This window comes from Nyctibius grandis, chromosome 2 (assembly GCF_013368605.1).
Source record: "Nyctibius grandis isolate bNycGra1 chromosome 2, bNycGra1.pri, whole genome shotgun sequence".
Classification (NCBI taxonomy): domain Eukaryota; kingdom Metazoa; phylum Chordata; class Aves; order Nyctibiiformes; family Nyctibiidae; genus Nyctibius; species Nyctibius grandis.
The window spans coordinates 5,235,361-5,254,324 of NC_090659.1; the positions used below are offsets into that span (position 1 = coordinate 5,235,361).

Sequence of the window (18,964 nt, forward strand, 5' to 3'; positions counted from 1 at the left end):
GGCCAGCGGCTCCCGCTCTCCTCCCCTTTAAGGGGGTGGGGGCCGGGCCGGGCCGGACCCCCGCACCGCCCCCGCTACCTGCGGGCGGGGGCGCGCGGGGGCGGGCGCTGGGGAAAGTTTGTCTCTGTGGTTGGCTGCGCCGCAGCGGCGCGGCCGATCGGGGCGGGCGGGCGGCTCCGTGTGCTCGCAGGGCAGCGGGAGGCTGAGCGGCCGGCCGAGGAGCGAGCTGCCGCCGGTCCGCGGCGAGGCGAGGCGAGCGTGTGCGCCGGAGATCCACCCCCTCGCGTAGGGAGAGGCACCCGCGCAGCCCTGCCAGCATGGGGCACCGCGGGGAGAGGGCGTCCTGCCTGCCTCTCCTCCTGCTGCTGCTCGGTGAGCCCGGGGGGTGCGCGACTGGGGGCAGCGGGGAGGGCAGCGGGGGGGCCGGGCTGGGCTGGGCTGGGCCACCTCGCCCGCAGGTAGCGAGGGAGGCCGGGCCCGCAGGCCCCTCGGCGGGGAGGAACTGCCCGCCGTGCCGTGCCCGCCTGAGGCGCGGCGGAGCGCAGCCGGGGCGCTGCCCTCCGCGGGGCGGGGGGGGCCGGGCAGCGCCGCCTGCCCGCCGGGCCGTGCTGTCCCCCGCGGGCCGGGCCGCCTTCGCCCTCTCCCGGCCCGCCCGCGGGCGTTAACAGCTCCGCAGCCCCCCTGGCCCCCGCTGCTCCCCGCAAGGGCCGGGTCCCCGAAACTTTAAGGGGCCTCCTCAGAGTAGCGGTGGGGCGCGGGGGGTGCTGCTCGGCGGGGCTGCCCGGTTCGAGGGGCTTCCACAGGCGGTGGTTCCTCTTGCACGACCCGGTGCGCGGGCCGTGGCCGCCCTGAGGTGAGGGCAGGGACATTTCGCCTCGCAGGGCGTGAAGTGACTCGTTTGAGGGCCGAGGGGGTGATCCTTGCCCTGCCTGTTCCAGGAGGGCCCCCGCATGCCGGCAGCAGGAGCCCGGGCTCTGCGGGCACACAGGTGTGGTGAGGGAGGTGACACTTCTCTGCGCCCTCGGGGTTTGCTGCCTCTGCCGTGAAGTTCTCCTGCTAAGAGATAATGAATAATGGTGTAGGAGATGTTTTATGCCCTGTTCACGTAATTGTGTAGCAGTCGTTAGCTTAACATGTGGCATTGCTCCTTACTGGTGTCGATGCCAGGCAGGCAGCGCGCAGGAATAAAGACTGTAGCAAGAACTACACAAAAGGGTGGATGGTGGCTTTTGGGTTTTTTACCTTTTTTTTTTTTTCCTCAACATTGGACTTGCAGCATTGTTGCTAACAGTGTTACTGAAGTAGCAGTGCATTTAACTGGAGAACAAGAAGATTGTTAAGCAGTTCGGTGTCAGCTCTGTGCAGTCTGAAGTACTATAGATGCTGGTGAGCAAGCACGCCCCACACGTTACTACGTGCAGTTCTGGATTCAGAACCCTTGACTAATTGCAGGTAGTAAATGGGTACCTTTTCCAGATTTGGGGTGGAAGGAGTGAGTAACTAAACAGTGCCCCAACCTCACACTGCAACACTCTTCTTTAAACAAAACTCTACTTGCTGATTTAAGTTTGTGCTTGTACTTTTGACATTGCTATGACTAATTCCTTTTTTAGAGTCTGCCAGAGCACTTTCCTCATGGTTTGGCTGTTGAATCTTTCATAGCCAGGACTGGAGAGCAGATAATTACAGTTTAAAAGTCATCTTCCTCAATCTGGGCTCGTCCCAGGCTCTTTTCCTGAGGCTGCTTGCAGGCAGTGAGGCAATCGGGGCAGAGGGGTGTCTATCTATAAGTTAAGATCCTACCAGACAAAGGTGTCCACTGTGCTTTCTCTTACTTGCAGCAGAGGTTAGTCATCTCATTTATCTCTACAATGTAGGCATTCTGCCAGCTGGAGAAACAGTGAAGAAATGGAGAGAACACCTTTAGTGTTTTTGTTTAGAAACAGAAAGGGAATAAAATTTTTCAAGAGAATGGTTTAGTAGGACAAGTGGAAAATCAAGACTCAGATACTCAAGGTCATGCAGCAAAAAGTAAAAACTATTAAAGATGACTTGCAACAGGGAAGTTGTTTCCATCTTGATTCCATGCAAAATAATTAGAAGAACTTAAAATGTGCATGCACAGATATCTGGCCACTGTTCTTAATATGGTTTGTCTGGATGTTCTGAGTTGCCTTTTAGGGATTTTTTTTTTTTTTTTTTAATTGGAATGGTGCTGTTAAAATTGAAAGTGCTTTTTTTATGCAGGAAAAAAACCCTGAACTTTTCAGTCTTGCTTGTGGTGTGTGTTGAAGTGTGGCGGTCTTCTGATACCATTACTTGGTAGCCTCTATGAGATATTCCAAATGTGAAGAGGTTGGGAAGGTGGTGTTCCTCTCACTCTGGACAGGAAGAGTATGCTTCTGTGAATATGTGTTTTCTAGCAGCCCTTTTAATAGAGAGACAAGTTGAGGCTTTTTGTTAATTAACGTGCTGCAAGTGTTGAGGAATTCTTGTGTAAGGGAGGTGGAGGGAAGGAGTTGAAGCACAGAAGAGTTCGTCCCTTGTGTGTACTTACACTTGATTGTTTTGTTCAGATCTTTACAAAATAACCCAGCATAAGATGCAAATGGCTGAAGTATTTGGTTGTGACAAATAAGAATGTTTTCTCATCCTTTCTCCTGAATCCAGTACAGTTATAATCTGTTTGGTAAGGAGATTGTGGATCCTGAGATTAAGGTTTGATCTAGTCTCTCTCTTCCCTCCTCTGGTGTGGTTAGATCCTGAGAAGAGAGGGCAGCATGAGGGCGTTTTGCACTACCATTGCCTGTTTTATGTGTGATTTCATTCTGTGCAATCAACCTGTGAAATGCTCTGGAAACAAAAACATCCCTACTAGGACAAGACATGCAAAAACCAAACCAGGTGGTTACCAGGGCTCAGACTGTAAAGTAAACAGTAAGCTTTGCAGCTCCTGGATATTTTTTCCCCTTCCTGGTTCTTGGTTGAGATTCAAGCTAAGAATTTCAGTGTATCATCTGAAAAAAGATGGTTTCTGTTTAAGTGCTGTGGGGCTTGAGGAGCGCAGGCACTCAGTAGATCCTGAGGGAAAACTACTGATGATGGGTTTCCCAGAGACAGCCTTTTTCTTCCTACCATTTAGACCTGTGTGACACTCGCTGTCCGCTATGATGAAAGTCAGTTCCAGCATGCCAGATCCCCAGGAGCCTTGTGTATACATGAATAGAGTTGTTTCCTACAACTGGTATCTGAAATCCTTTATTGTGTTTTTTTTTTTTTTCTTTTCCTCAGAAGCTACAACAATTAGTCATTTGAATCAACGTTTAATTCGAGCTCTGCAATAGAAAGCTTTTGGTAATTAGTGTAAGTTATTGTGATCATGAACTTCAAGGAAAAGCATGCTTTAATCTTGCCCTGCATTTGCAGCTTAAGTGAAAGCATGTAGAAAATGAGAGCCTCAAGGTTTAGGGCAGGGATACAATGTAAGGATGATTGCCCATGGAGCGTTCAAGGTGTGTTAGAGTGGAATCTGCTGGTGGCTTTTGCCTGCCTGCTGTTGGAGGAAGGCAGGCTCAGATCCTCACTGGTACTGGGGAAGGAGCCGACAGCTAGGCCTGCCTATCTCCGTTGTAGCTTTACAGGTGATTAAAAAGGCTCCCAAAGGGGAAATACCGACAAGCCTGTCCTGGTCTTAGCTGCTGCAGACTGCTAAGGTAGTAGAAGCCTGTGGTGAGCGTTGGAATTGTGTTGGTGAGGCACCGAAGGGCAGGTTGTGTTGCTGAGGAGGAAGCACTTTCAGTGTGGTTTTGCCATGCTGATGTGTTTTCTTAGTGTGTAGGCTGGGGGAAGATGTGGGAATCGAAGGGTGAGCAGTGTAGCAAGTGTTTTTTTCCTTTACATCCTGTGTTTTTTTGGGTTGGCAAATGATAGCTTAGTCACCTTTTCTGGCTCTCTTGCGTCTTTGTAGGTTCTTGTCCAGGGCTCATTTTTAGGGAGTCCAGGTGCTTTTGCTGAAATTCTTCGACCTTGTTCACCAGGTTTCTCGATTGCTACATTTCAACATAGCAACAGCTTGCTCTCTTTAGGTAGCCTCTGTTGTATTTGGCTCTAATCCCTGAACTGAGGTATAAACCTGCCTGAACAAGATTTGAAGTAAGCAGTAGGGGTCATTTAAAAATGCAGCCACATGCTTGATTAGAGGGGAACGTACTTAAGAAAAAATATATATCCGTCTGTCTAGCTATATAAACAAACATTCAGGGACATTTGAGATTTCAGCTTTCACATCCAATAAATTTATGGGTTGATTTGTTTTCGTGTGGTTGGGTTTTTTTGTTGCTGTTTTTTTTTTGCCAGTCTCCATAATTCTTGTCAAACACTCACCTGCAAAACAGACCTGTGTATTTTTTTAGTAGGGAAATGGTTACATATCTCAACAAGATACTTTTAGAAAGTGAACATTTCAATAGTTTCTTTTTAGATGCCTTTCACTGATGTATTTTTTTTTGTGTGGAGTTTTGTGTTTTAGAAGGGAGGGAAATGGACACATTATCTGAATATGTGAATTCTTTCTGATTATGTATTGAAATAAATCACTTGAAAGTTAAGTTGAATTTGAGGGAAACATTACTAACATGAACTGGGTCAAAGTAGGCATTGTGTCAGTGTCTATCAAGGTCTGTAGTAGTTTCAAAAGAAAGATATTAGGTGGAGTATAAAGTAAGAATCTATATCATAATGCAAAGAAAAATATCTTTTTAATACTTTGCTTTTGACTTCTGTTGGAGATGTTGCAGTTACTTCCCAGGCCCCTGCTAGACATCCTGCGTTCCTAGAAGATCTGCAGTAGTAAGTCTGTTTTCTAGAGACCTGTAAGGCGAAATTGTCCAGGGATACCAATGTTTCAATTTCTGTCCAAGAATAATAACCAGTTTCCTGCATGACCCTAGTTCCTAACCTGAACAAGGTACCCCAAAACTTGAGCAAACAAGACAGGGAGAGACTGTAACATAAGCAGTTTTTGTCTGGGTTGTTAGTATCTCCTGCCCTAAAGAAGGAATGAGCTTGTATAAACGAGATACTAAGTTCTCTAATTGTCCATTTTTTGTCAGTTGATTCTTTAGAAAAACCTCAAATGATAGCTTTCTTCCAAGGCTTGAATACCTGCTGAGAAGGGCTTTAAAAATAATGAGATAAACTTTTAATGCACTTTATGCATTAGGTTTTACGAGGGGCAAAGGCGTAAAACCAGTTTCAGACCAAACTGGTTTTAGGATGGGATGCTCTGAAAAATAGCTGCTCAGATGCCAAAAGCCTTGAAGAATGTCTTTCCAGATCATCTGCATATCTAAACCAAGATAAGAAGCAAGACATAAGTTATGGAACTTAAAAAAGTTTCTTTGTTTTTTGAGTTTCATATCAGAAACTGCCTTATTCATTTACATGTAAGCTTTCATAATTATAAAGCATATAAATGATATCTTCTAACTGAAGTCTGAGAAAAAAAAAAGGATGGTCTTTTCTCTGGAGCTGGAAGACGTTTCAAAGATGGATTTCCAGTGGAAACCATTATCAACTTTATGGCATTCTGACTAAGTTTAAAGCGAGCTAGATAGAAAGTAGAACCAGCGTCTCTAAATGCCTTTGAGTCTTGTAAAGTTATAAATCAGTATATGGTAATGCTGGTAGATTTGACTTGATGTAATTGCCATGGGGACTGCTTAAAACTTGTGGTAGAGTGTTGCAGTTGGTGCTCTTTCATACACTAGATGAGGCAAGTTGCAGGGAAAGTCTTATGTGACAGGGTGTGAAGAAGCAACCTGAAGAACAATCTCTTTTGTATGCAGCAATGGCAAAATACTGCTGCAGAAATACGAAGAATTGCTGAAGCAAGCTGGAGTATTTTAGTAGTGACAGTCTCTATGGCCAGGTGGAATTTGCATGGATGCTCTAAAGGATCTGAACTGTTAGCTGAGCTATGGGAAGAATAGGTAAGTGAGTAAGACACCAAGTCCTGGACAGGATTTATTTTAAAAAAGGATCTGAGGGTGGTTTTTGGAATTAATTGACTTGTGAACTTCAGGAATGAGAACTAATTAAAGACTGGAGCTCCCGGTCAAGCTGTCACAGCTGCTGATAGGCAGGGCTGCCAGCAATGCCTGTAGTGTGTCTGCTTGATAGTTTTTATGAGGGCCATCTCTTAAATTGTTTATTATTCTGCAAGACTTTAGGCATTTGTGCTGAGATTTTCTGGGCTGGGTGTCTGTCACCTGTTGACTTTTTTTTTCCTAGGAACGACCCCCCCCCCACCTCCCTCCCAAAAAAGCTCTGGTATTTCCAACCGTTACACTTGGGGAGGGAGCAGGAACAAGCAGCTTTTTTTTCCTTTTTAATTCTTGGATGTTCTGGCCAATTCTCCCTCCTCACTCTTGAACAAATAATAATCTCAGCTGCTAAGCTGAGAAGTTCTAGCACCTCCATGCTTTAGAGCAAGAGCTGGAAATTTGGCTGGAGAGTTAAGTTTGCATCAAGAATGTGGCTTTTGCTGTTCTTATGAAAAATGTCCAAATTTGGCCACATTATAAGACTTGGAAGAGCATCAGTTTGTAAATGCTCGGTAGGGAGTTAGGTCTCTAGAGAAAGCACTCTGTCATTGCTTTTAAGGTGTCAAAGGATTACAGCTAGAATTGGGAACAGAGAATTGGAAGCCTCCTTTTTATTCCAGTTTCAGACTTCTGTAAATGTGTTGTGAAGTTCTCCCCCTCTCCCCCTCCCGCTTTTTTTCCCCTCTCTTCCCCTTATGACAAATTGGCCGATGCTGGAGCAACGTGCTGATCTGTGTGGATCACTGATCATATCTGCTGTGAGAGCCTGCCGTTTGTAGGACACAAAGCTTTAAAAAAAAAAAAATCAATGTAAACTTTACGTGTGGGTTTTAACTTTTGTTCTCTGGCTTCAGTTCTTCTCTCAGGCTTTTTCCCAGGTGTCCCCCATTGTCCTTTACTTCATGCTGGCTGTAAAACAACTCCTGCTGCTTAGTTGCTCTCAAAAAAAAAAGTGAAGAACTTATGCCACTATTTCTGTTGAACAGGCTTGATTAGTCTGGACTTGCCTTTCTGCCGACTTTCTTAAAGATGTGGTTTAGCTGTGCTGCTTAGTGCTTGCTTCATGACTGCAATTTGCATGCTTTCATGCTTTTTGAGTCACTCTTTTCTCACCATATCAGTAGCCATTAAAAAGAGTTTGGTGGAACCATTACTGGGGGTCACGTTGGTTAGCAAGAGTCCAGTCCTGACAAAAGCTAACTCTTAGGTTTGCCAGTCTTCAAAGGAATAATTGCCAACGTAAAGGACTTTGTTTCCGCGCGTGTTCCACTGTTAGCTCCAACAGCAGAGATTTAGCGTCGTGTTTCAGTCAGTCTTTGATGCAATGTGGCTGTGGGGAATCTTTGAGCAGGCTGTAACAGCATTGTTCTCCTACACGCATTAAAATGATTGTTGTAAGAGAGGCATCCACAGGGACCTCTGCCAGCTTCTTATTGATGTGTTCGGTTTCATCTATTGACACACTACCCTTCATTATTACACAGTGAATCCTGTGGCAGTGGAATTTGCTATTAAATCTGCCCTGCAAAAGAGAATTGGCAGGAGCTGCTCTAAAAGCAGCGTGACCCCTGTGTTTGCAAAGAATGGCTTCTAAATACAAACCAGATGCTAAACTACAAGAGGATGCTTCCTAAATTTTCAGGGTACCAAACATAATGGTTTTGAGAAAAATTCAGTATTCACATAATTTGTGAGTAATCATTTAAGTTTCAATACTCTTTTTTTTTTTCCAGAAACGTATGTCTAATCAGTACATATGTTCATTTGTGTTTGAATACAGCAAGTAACACTAAGGTGAAACTAGGCAATTATTTGTTAATGGAAACTGTTAGAATAAGCAGCGAGGTGTTAGTCTTTCCATCTGCGCTCTAATACTCTTCTGAGTGCTGGAGAGGAGAGGTGATGCATCTTCCTTTGCCTTTTGTCATTGCCACAAACTATTTTGTGCTTTCAGAGCACCACCTGTAATATTTACCCAGATGTTACAGCCTCCACCGTCTCCCAAAAGAAGCATTATGTTCTTTAGAAGCCCGGTGACGTGCTGTGTATTGGGAGGTGGTGTTAGTGGATGGAATTCACGTTCATGTAAAGAGCCTTTATATGTTGTATGTAGATTGTGCTTATTCATATTCAGTTCATATGGAGATTTAAATTAATGCAGAGTAATAAGTCTATTGCATCAACCTTTTTTTCCCTTTGATCTCAGGGTTTGGTTCTAGACAAGGCATGGTGTACCTTTTGGCTTAGAGAGCTTAAGTGCTTGGAGCAGGCTTCATCAGGGAGAAAATAAAGAGCATGACAGCTTACTGGAGACAAAATCACTCTGTGATTTTCTGGAGGTGGGAGGTAGCAAGGTAAGCCTGGGTCTTTCATGTCTATCACAAAGCAGGTTTGAATGGACACTAAAGCTATTGACTAAGCTCTGGTTGCTGGCAACTGTATTGATAGGTACCTGTCAATAGTTGCAAAGCTGCTGACATCTGTAGGTTTGTGGATTTATATATTTATTTTTCAAAAAAAGGCTGAGAAAATAGCATATAGAACCAGGAGTCAATGGGCACAGAAGTGTGGCTGTTGCTAGAAATTAGAGGTGGGGGGAAGGAAGGTGAGGAGAGAGTACTGGGACAGGACATGCTTCCTAGAGAGAAAGGGAAGTGGGGGAAGAGCTTGTTTAAAATGGAAGAATGAGGTAAAGGTGTGTCTGCATGAGATGGTGGTGTTGGGGCAGTTATCGCCAAGAAACAGCCTTGGTAAAAACCCCCAAGTTTCTCAAAGCTCTGCAACAAATATTGAAATACCCTAGTTTTCCAAGGAAAGTTTTCTGCTCACCACTGGCAGGTAAATGGAATATTGAATTGTAGACTCCTGCAGAGTTTAAAACAAGGACTGAAGTATGCTGCATGTGGCGGCAGGGTATGCTGTGGCATCTGAATTGATGCTGGTGCCTGCCTTTTGAGTCTGAAAGAGAGGGGCGAGGGGGAGGCTGCAGGACTGTGAGTAGAGTTACTGGCTGGGGATGTCCTTCCAAAATAGCTGAAGAACAAATGAGACTTTAGATGGTACCCTTGTTCCTGCTCATGAGCAGAGGGCACAGGGAGTGTGCCTGCTCCAGACTTTGCCTCATAAACCTAGAAGGATCAAGGGAGACAGACCAAAGCTACTTAGAAAGGAGCTATTAAAAGTGATTTAAAGTATTTCTCACTGACCCTCCTCTTGGTATGAGCAGTCAGCTTTTGGTTTATATGTATATATAGAGGTTTTTCTCCCTGTCTGAAGCTGTAGAGAGACAAGTGGGAGTCGGCCTCTTCTCCCAGGCAACTAGCGATAGGACAAGAGGACACAGCCTCAAGCTTTGCCAGGGGAGGTTCAGGTTGGACATTAGGAAGAATTTCTTTTCAGAAAGGGTCATTAGCCATTGGAATGGGCTGCCCAGGGAGGTGGTGGAGTCACCATCTCTGGATGTGTTTAAGAAAAGACTGGACATGGCACTTAGTGCCATGGTCTAGTTGACAGGGTGGTGTCAGGGCAACGGTTGGATTGGATGATCCCAGAGATCTCTTCCAACCTGGTTGATTCTGTGATTCTGTGATTTAACCTCTTTGTGCATCTAGGCAAAGTCTAGTAACCTACAGAGGGATGCAGGGCAGGTGCACTGAGCACTCCTGTACCCAGACTTGTAAGGTGGGTCCTTTCCTTGCTTTAACAATTCCTACCCAGAATAAGAAACTAGTCCCCTTACAGTGCTTTCATGGAACATGCATATGCTGTCAAAGTAACTTGCTGCCTTCTCTTTCTCCTGTATTTTCTTCTTTTGCCACACTTCTGGTATTGGTGCATTGGGGTGAGAACTCACTTTGGCTGTGTGGGTTTGGCCAAAGTCCAATGTGAATACTGTTCTCCCATGAGTGGCAGTCTGGGGTCAGCAGTAATCCTCCAGTGTCAGGGTTGCTTTGTTGCTGGAGGATCTTGCTTGCAGTCCAAAGTGGGACTTTGGTCAAGTGACTGTCATAAGTACGCAGACATTTCTTGGAATTAAAGTCCTGCAACAGAGGTTTCCACCTCAGAGGAAGCTGCTAACATGAGGCATCCTGTGACTACCACTTGGGCTGAAACTGTGTGTTCAGAGAAGCCGTTTGCTGGGGAGCTGATCAGTCACAGAGCTACAGGGTGAGCCTTGAAGAAGAACAGGCTGTGCGTTGGGGTGGGAAGGTGTTTGGAGGTTTGGCAGGGAGGAGACAAGGGCCCAAGCTGCAGATTCTGTGAATGGCATAGTGATGAAGAGCACTTCATGCTGATGATTTTTCTCACCTTGGCCTGGTGACGTAAGGTCTTTTTTGACCTTGGGTATACAGGAGGGGGTGAAAAAGAAAAAATGGCACCTGGGGTACCTGGGTGTGAGGAGAGGGGACCATGGCTCATAGAAGATCTAGCAGTGACATGTGCTAGACCTTCTTAGGACCTGTGTGCATTAAACACACTGAAGGCCTGTTGAGAAGACTGATGGTAGGTTAGGTATTCTTTCCCCCTACCTCCTTGCTTAAGTGGCAAACTCTCATGTTGACAAGGGTTAATATGATGCACAGCTTTGGGCTTGAAGCCTTGTGCTGATTGTTGGAGGACAAAAATACCTGACATAAAGGCCAATGTTGTGATTTGGTGGTGGAGGACAGCTAGTCTCAGGGAGTTTGGTAACATGAAGCTAGAGCTTTCTGCTTTTGAGTGTGTGAGTAAGAATCCAGCCTTGTGTTTACCTTTTGCTGGGCCTGTGTAAAATGAATTACTGGTTTTGGTTCAGTTGAGTGAACATGTGTCTGCTGGCCTGAGCAAAACAGCAGCAGGTACTGGGTGGCGTTCTAGTCAACAAGGTCGCTCCCTGAACGAGGCTGGGTGAGCTCGGTACCCAGTTTCTGATACAACACATCCAGATGCATGGAGGCTGTCGAGGGGACAGCCCTGTTTGCCCTGTTCTTGACTGTTTTGTTTGTGTGGGTGAGCAAAGAATTTTGGCCTTCAAAGTTATTTGAGTGCTTCTCAGTACTATTTATCATCACTGCTTCCCTCCGCACCTCCCCATCAGCTGTTGTTTTTGCATGCATTATACATTTGAAAGGCTTATGAATTGACAATTGCTTTCAATACATACAGCCAAGGAGATTTTTAACTTGTGGTAATTAATGCCCTACCTTTAAGACTTCCACGTAGTCCTGGATGTATGCCACCAGATGATGACACAAAATATCCTGATGATTGTTCGTGTGTGTTTGGCAAGACCCCTAAATTCCTCGCAGGCAATTGCATGTACCCAGTCTCTTGTAATTTGATATAAAATGTGCTCCTGAGTGTTACATTTACCCTGTTTAAAGCAGATCTCTAGGACTTCCTCAGAGGCAGGAGTGTGTATGGGTAAGTCATGCTGGGTTTGGATGCTTACTGTCTAAAGATGTGCAAAATGGAACAAGTATGGCTACCTGTGTTCTTGTTCTGCTGTGGCATTCTTTGGAGACAGCAGGTTCATGCATTGAGTGTAGCTTGGATGGTTGGTGGGAGTTTGTGGGGATCTTGGCTCTGCTTTAGTAGCCTCTGCTGCAGGAGCCTGAGGCTGCCTGCACTGAGGTGGTTCTCCTTGTTCTTGAAAAAGATGGCGTGCATGCTTTGTATCAAAATAGATACAGGGCAGTGAATACCTGCTGGGAAACTCAAATAGCTCTCATTTAGACAGAATTCTGCTTATCTGGTGGTATATATTGGCGTTTTTAGGAGAGCAGAGTCTCGCTTTTGCCCTCTTTCAGAACATCTGTTTCTGTGCATGAAGTCATCTTTTGCCTGCCTTTTTTCCTCCATTGGAGTCAACTTCTACCTAAACAGTCTTCTCCGCAGCATCAGAAGTATGAATGCCAGCAAGGGTTTTATCAGGTCATCTTGGGTGTTTTGTTCTGCAGGGAAGTCACTATGAGTAGAAGCATTGGAGTGTATACTTGTGAGGGAGCTGGGGCTGTTTAGCCTGGAGAAGAGGAGGCTCAGAGGTGACCTTATTGCAGTCTACAACTACCTGAAGGGAGGTTGTAGTGAAGTGGGAGTCGGCCTCTTCTCCTGGGCAACTAGCGATAGGACAAGAGGACACAGCCTCAAGCTTCGCCAGGGGAGGTTCAGGTTGGACATTAGGAAGAATTTCTTTTCAGAAAGGGTCATTAGCCATTGGAATGGGCTGCCCAGGGAGGTGGTGGAGTCACCATCTCTGGATGTGTTTAAGAAAAGACTGGACATGGCACTTAGTGCCATGGTCTAGTTGACAGGGTGGTGTCAGGGCAACGGTTGGACTCGATGATCCCAGAGGTCTCTTCCAACCTGGTTGATTCTGTGTGATTCTGTGACAGGGCAGGACCGTGAGAGGCCGTGGGACTTGAGCTGAGCTGAGTTTGAGCTTGTTGATGCAGGATGATAGCAAAAGTATAACTGTGCATGTGAAACTTTACAGCTGTTCCTCACTGCATCGATCTCAGTAGAAGGACCTGTATGCCATCTCTGCTGACTGCATTGGCTGGTCTAATGAAAGGTCTCTAAAGAACATTGCCTTAGACCACTGTGGTGACATAAATACTGCTACTAGATTGTACAGTTATTCTGTGACTTGACGTTATAATTCTGATGATGATTTCTGCCACGTGCATGCTGTATTATGCATTGCACGGATGCTCCTGTCACAAGTCCCAAGTAACAATAAAACTGGAGTTTAATACCAAATAAACTCTAAAAATGAAACATTTGACGGAACATTCTTTGATTTTATGGTGATAGTCATACAGAAATTCCACTGTCCATTTCTGGATTCCCCCTCCCTTAGCATCATCTAACTCTCAGATTGTTGTACAAGTTTTTTTTTATGTTGAGATAGAAACTAATTGGAGTAAATTAGTGTTTCCTTCCTCTGTCCTTTGACATTTCTGGCATTTAAGGAGGACATAGGGACAAACGTTTAACTGAGTGACATCCAGGCTTAGCAGGAGCTTGTGAAGTCAGGCTGAGGAAGTCAGTCCTTTTTTCTTCCCTTTTACAGACAGAAGTTAAGGAGCTTCATTTTAAACTTTTCCTGCAGGATGTTTCTTGTAACTCCAGTACTCTCATGGTCTTAGTTTGGCTTGGATGTCTGCAATTCAACATTCAACTGTTGCGCGTTTCCACAAAAATATATAAATGCTGAAACAGTCCACAACAGTGATGCTAAATTTGTTATTAGCTCCCAGTGTTGGCATTCAAGGACGCAGCTTTTATGTCTGCTGTTGTTTCAGGCTCTCTGCAGATAACTATAACCTTGGCTTACAATACATCTGGGTGTGTTTCACTCCAAGTTTGGGCTAAAGAGTGTATAAATATGTATCCTTCCTGTAGAAAAGAGTATTCTGATTATAATCTCGGTTGAGTTCTGCTGCTGAACAGATGATTGTTTCAGTGATAACAGTTGACTGTTGTTTAGCCTGGAGAAGAGGAGGCTCAGAGGTGACCTTATTGCAGTCTACAACTACCTGAAGGGAGGTTGTAGTGAAGTGGGAGTCGGCCTCTTCTCCCGGGCAACTAGCAATAGGACAAGAGGACACAGCCTCAGGCTTTGCCAGGGGAGGTTCAGGTTGGACATTAGGAAGAATTTCTTTACAGAAAGGGTCATTAGACATTGGAATGGGCTGCCCAGGGAGGTGGTGGAGTCACCATCTCTGGATGTGTTTAAGAAAAGCCTGGACATGGCACTTAGTGCCATGGTCTAGTTGACATGGTGGTGTCAGGGCAACAGTTGGACTCGATGATCCCAGAGGTCTCTTCCAACCTGGTTGATTCTGTGATTCTGTGGCTGACCATGCCTGTGACTCTTCTCTAGCAGTCAGCTGTGTACATGTCCTTTCTTAAAGTGCTTATCAGCTAGGAAGAAGAAGTGGTTTTGATGATTTACAGCACCATGCCCAAGAGCTTCCTTTTCTTCAGAGACTTTGTAATCTGAATAATGTGATGTGAGTATAACTTTTTTAGAATTGTAAACTCCCGTAATGATTAGAAGTGAAAAATACATCCGCCAGGTGGATTAATGAAGATGGTTTTCATCAGTAGAGAGATTTTTTTTCAATAGGATCTCAGAGAATTCTGGGAGATCTCACTGATTGTACTGAGCAGCTATAGGTGATGGACAGGTAGTGAATTTCTTGCACTGAACTGCTAATAGATAAAAGTACAGTACAGTAGTGTGAACAGGGCAGGCAAAAATACAAAGACCTTAAACAAAACTGCCCCGGGGAAGAGAATTGCTCAAGTGTTAAAACTGAATATTTTTTTTTTAACACTAGTCCCCTTTGGCAAAGAGGATCTGCTGTTATGATAAAGGCAAAGAGTGATGCTTTTCAGTCTAGGGACAGACTGGACTTCTGTACTTTAATACTTCCTAGCAATCCGTTGTTCAAGGCTTATTTATTCCTTGTGAAAGGGACAAAGATCTTGAAATAATCTGTGGTTTTGTCTGGAGAAAGGCAAAACCTGACCTAGTTGTGTGCTTTGTACCCTGCATTTTGACTCTTGGTAGGCTTAGGCTGTAAAACTACAAACAGTGGAGGCATTTGTAGGCTGCTCTTGCATTGCATTATGGCGGGTGCTCTTCTGCTTGAATTCTTTGAAATGTCTTAATTTGATATTGTGGATTTTAACTGGTTTAAGCTCCTGGGAAGTGCTCTTCAGATCACTAATCTCTAAAAAAACCCCTCTTCTTTCTGAAAAATCAAGTGGGGAGGCAGGGGGTGAGGTGAGAGGAAAGTTGTATAGTTTACTAGAGCTCTGTAAATGCTGTGTGTACCTTTGTCTGTTTAGGTCTTCATCAGCAGCTGGAGTGCCTCCTGGATACTTTGTTACTTTTTTATAACTAATAATACTGATTGCTCTCTAATAATAAACAAACTTTGTTATAGGATAGTGCTGGTAACATGATTGATGACTGCCACACCAGCAAGAGAGCTAGACCTAGCTGATTTTGTGGTATAGTAAAATAAAAAGTGAGCAGGGAGTATAGATAGTACTTTGAATATATAAAGTGCGAATTTATAAACAATGAAGAATTTAAGAGAAATGAACAGTTTTGTTGTATTTATGAAGGACTTGTCAGTCTTTTTCTTATGGTTCTTAAATTGTTGTGTATTGCTGACATTGGACATGGGTAGATGCAGAGCTGGGAGGAGGATCCTTTGTTTTTAAACCATCCATTGAGAAGTCTGACTACACGTATAATGCGTCTCTGAGTATTAATGAAGGCAGAACTCCTTTTGCCCTCTGGGGCTTTGATATAACGCTGACTTTGTCAAGCAATGCTATCTTTTCAGATGTTACCATGAAGCATGAGAGCAAGGGGAATTTCCTGATATTGCACAGCATTCTGTGCCTTTCTTGCTTATCCTTTTTTTGTTAATGTTTGTGAGATCAGGCTTTCAGTTCAGTTTTTTTGCAGCCTGAGTTCAAGGCCTAAGTGCCACATAAACACCTCTTGGGTATAGGTTGGTGTGGTACAAATGTATTTTAGATTTCTGTTTTCTTATGTATGGGTCTGTGTTTTGTGCTTGCATTCTGAACGATATGTCAGTTCATATTGTCTCTGGCGCTAAGGCTGGGTGAACAAGTCTCCTTGTCTTGAAATGGCTTCCAGGATATCACAGAATCACAGAATCAATCAGGTTGGAAGAGCCCTCTGGGATCATCGAGTCCAACCATTGCCCTGACACCACCCTGTCAACTAGACCATGGCACTAAGTGCCAAGTCCAGTCTTTTCTTAAACACCTCCAGAGATGGTGACTCCACCATTATTTATGTTCTGATGAAGGGATCAAAGCTGGCTCTGCACATTGGACAGCAATGTTTCATGCTCCAGCTTTCTGGGCCTAATCAGAAGTATCTCTGGAGAATACTAGCTCTCCCTGTACATTGAGTACATCTCTTTTGTTCCCCGAGGGCCATTTGCCCTTGAGTGAAGGGAGCAGTTCAGGGAGACACTCTTAGCCAGAAATCTCAAAGGTGCTTGAAAGGTACCACTAAGAATCTTCTCTCCGTTTAAAGGTGTGGACTGCTAATTCTAGTATCTGTGGCCAAGTCCATCTACAGCTTTCCAGGTTCATGCCCTTGACTTTCTAAATTGGTGGTGTACTTTCCACTTCTGTTCTTATGCTGCTCTATATTGTATGCTTAGACAGCTGCTACGCTTGCACCAGACATCATTTCTTTTCAGTTGATGTTAAAATCATTTCTTTGCATTAATACAGTGGCTGATAGAGACTTCTGAGACTTAAGTCTGCAGTGCACTATTGCTTTTGCAGTGGGTGTTTGGAACTTGCAATGTTGTCTTTAGTTCTTGTGCTACATACGTGTACCAGTTCAGGATCCAGAAAATGGCTGGCGTGCTCCCTGTTGGGATGAAGTTTGGCTGGAGAGTCTTTGGTTCTCTTGAACAATGTACTATGGGACATAACTGTTCTTCCCAGTGTAGCAAATGTGAGGATGCCTAGGGTGAATGCAATCTGCTGTCTGTTCCAATGTAAGGTAGTTACTGAATAATTTCAGGATGTCCAAGTTTCACCCAAATATTAACAGCTACTTATTTTGTACGTAGGTTGTCTTACTAAATAGTGTAACCTAGAACGGCTGTGCAAGGAGGCTGGAGCAGAAAAGAAACAATTAAGCGTTTTCCTTCTGGGCATCTTTCAAAAACTGTATTCTCCTCCTCTTGCTATTTTAATGTCATGTTAGTTCTCTACCTGCCTTCCTCTCTTATTTCATGCTCAAACGGATTCCCTCTCTTCTGATTTTTAAGAGTTACTTGAAAATTCTGTGTTCTTTCATTCCTTTTTTTTGTCTCTCTTCTCATTGCTGGGCACAGCCTAGTCACCAGCTTGGGTGCCACTGAAGAGCAGCAGTAGTAAAAGGGTATTTCCTCCAAGCTCCTGCTTCCTAAAGCTGTAGAAAGAGAGCGAAGGCTGACACCAAAGATCCATGCAGCCTTGTATCTTGCCTCTGACAGCGGCCAAGAGCCTAGGGAAGAGTGAGCATACCCTGTTACTATCCTAGTGTATCATCTCATGATCATCTGTAGCTTAGAGACTTCCTAAGTTAGAGATGGTATCCTCATGTTTTACCTTGAATATTTCCTCTAAGAGTTTGCTGGCTCATGGGCGTTGCATTTGGCTACCTCTGAAGTTTCATTTTCTGACATGTTCTGGGTGATGGTGCATATTAGCTGATCTCTGTGTGTTAACTTTCCCGTCTCTTTTATCACCTGTGGTGTTGACCTTCCTATACACAGCATGCCAATGACAGCAGCAATGTAAATACTTCTGAGATACATTTCTTAAAAGTGGGAAATAACAGGAAACATTAAGATGTATATTTAGGCCTGCTTATCTGAAAATTAGTAGCTGATGGCTGAATGCAAAACTTTACTAAAGCTCCAAGCAGTAATATGTTGTGATGCAGTCTTTTATTACATGGCTACACATGGGTTTTCTCAAATGGCATAAAATTCTCCCCAAAAGCTTAAATGTGTGTGACATTCTGTAGTGCTATGTGTTACTGTGTATACCAGGGAGGCTATTCACTACTGGTTGTAGAGGGAAGAGTAGGTAGTACTGCAAATGCTGTGAGTTAATCAGAACAGGTAACAGTGAAAACTTGCTGGCATATAACCAAAAGGGAGAAAATACTTTCAATTTGTGATGGGGAACATGAGAGGAGTGCTGGACTTCTTCAGCCAAGTGCTGAATTGATGAACCTTGCTATTCCACTACTGGAGATAACAAAATACCTGCACCGAATGCAGGGCAAGGTTTTCAGAGGTGATGGGAGGCTTGAGGGTCTAAGCCTGAAACTTTACTAAGAGACTTGGCTCCCCAGAAGGTTAATGCTCAGGGTTTTTTGAAAATTGAACCTCTTCAGTTCTGGAGCTAGCTAGCTTTGGTCACAAGAGTGGAGTGTTTCTTTTTTTCTGCTTGCTCTAGAAGGTGCAAGTACAAAGGCAGTTTGTTTCTCTCCAGGACTGGAGTAATTGGGAGTGGAGTTGTACCGGGTTCATGTCTTGCATGAGGTAGTTCAGGTCTCTACTGGTTTCTGAATCTCTTGCATGTTGCCCATGTACACATACCTGCCCATCCATTCCAGAAAGTATCTTCTTTTTGTCCAGTAAAATTAATCTTCTAGTAAATTAAACAGCAGCTGCATACAATACCATTTCCTTTCACATGTGAGAACAGCTTTCTAGAGGTAGAATTCAGGGGCACAGGCAGCTAATTACACAGCTAATTTGCCTTCAAGCTCTCAGAGGCAGTGAATGCCAGCAAATTTTTGACTCTTGCATGCTTTTTTTTTTAAATTTTGGCTGTTAAATTTGTTGAGCAGGGGTAGGCAACACTGCAGAGCGTAGGTGGACTTCATATCCTAGCCATACATTCGTTCATGGCTTAGCTCACGTTTGTGATTTAGGGAAGGGTTCCCATTCCACACTAACATTCAAGTTAAATGTGATCAGCCCTTTAAGTATCCTTTAGGAGCATGCAGGCTGCATCTTCATTACCATTTTAGTTGGGGTGAGGATTGAATTTCGGAGGTGAATCTCCTCACTGTCCCACTTTCTGCACATTGCTTTTTACTGGTAAGCAATCTGAGCGTGCAATTAGCATTCCTTTGGATGTAAGTAAACCACAAGTGTCACTCTAGGAGCAGATCTGCTGCATTTCGGGTGCCCTTGGGCCTTTGGCCTATGGCACCGAACCTGGTCCAATGCAAACCCGCAAATATGCATAGTGTGATTCTTGGGGCCTCAGCACCAGCTGCCCTCTACAGCCTTTTCGACTGT

General features: G+C 44.4%; 1 protein-coding gene across 1 annotated transcript in view; it reads left to right on the top strand.

Moving 5' to 3' along the window:
* Positions 1–203: 203 nt before the first annotated feature.
* Positions 204–18,964, top strand: part of PTGFRN (prostaglandin F2 receptor inhibitor) — an 80,887-nt gene continuing 62,126 nt past the window's right edge. The window contains exon 1 of the mRNA XM_068423337.1: positions 204–372. Within this exon, the coding sequence (XP_068279438.1) occupies positions 318–372 (55 nt within the window). The 5' untranslated portion in view covers positions 204–317. The remainder of the gene's footprint in view (positions 373–18,964) is intronic.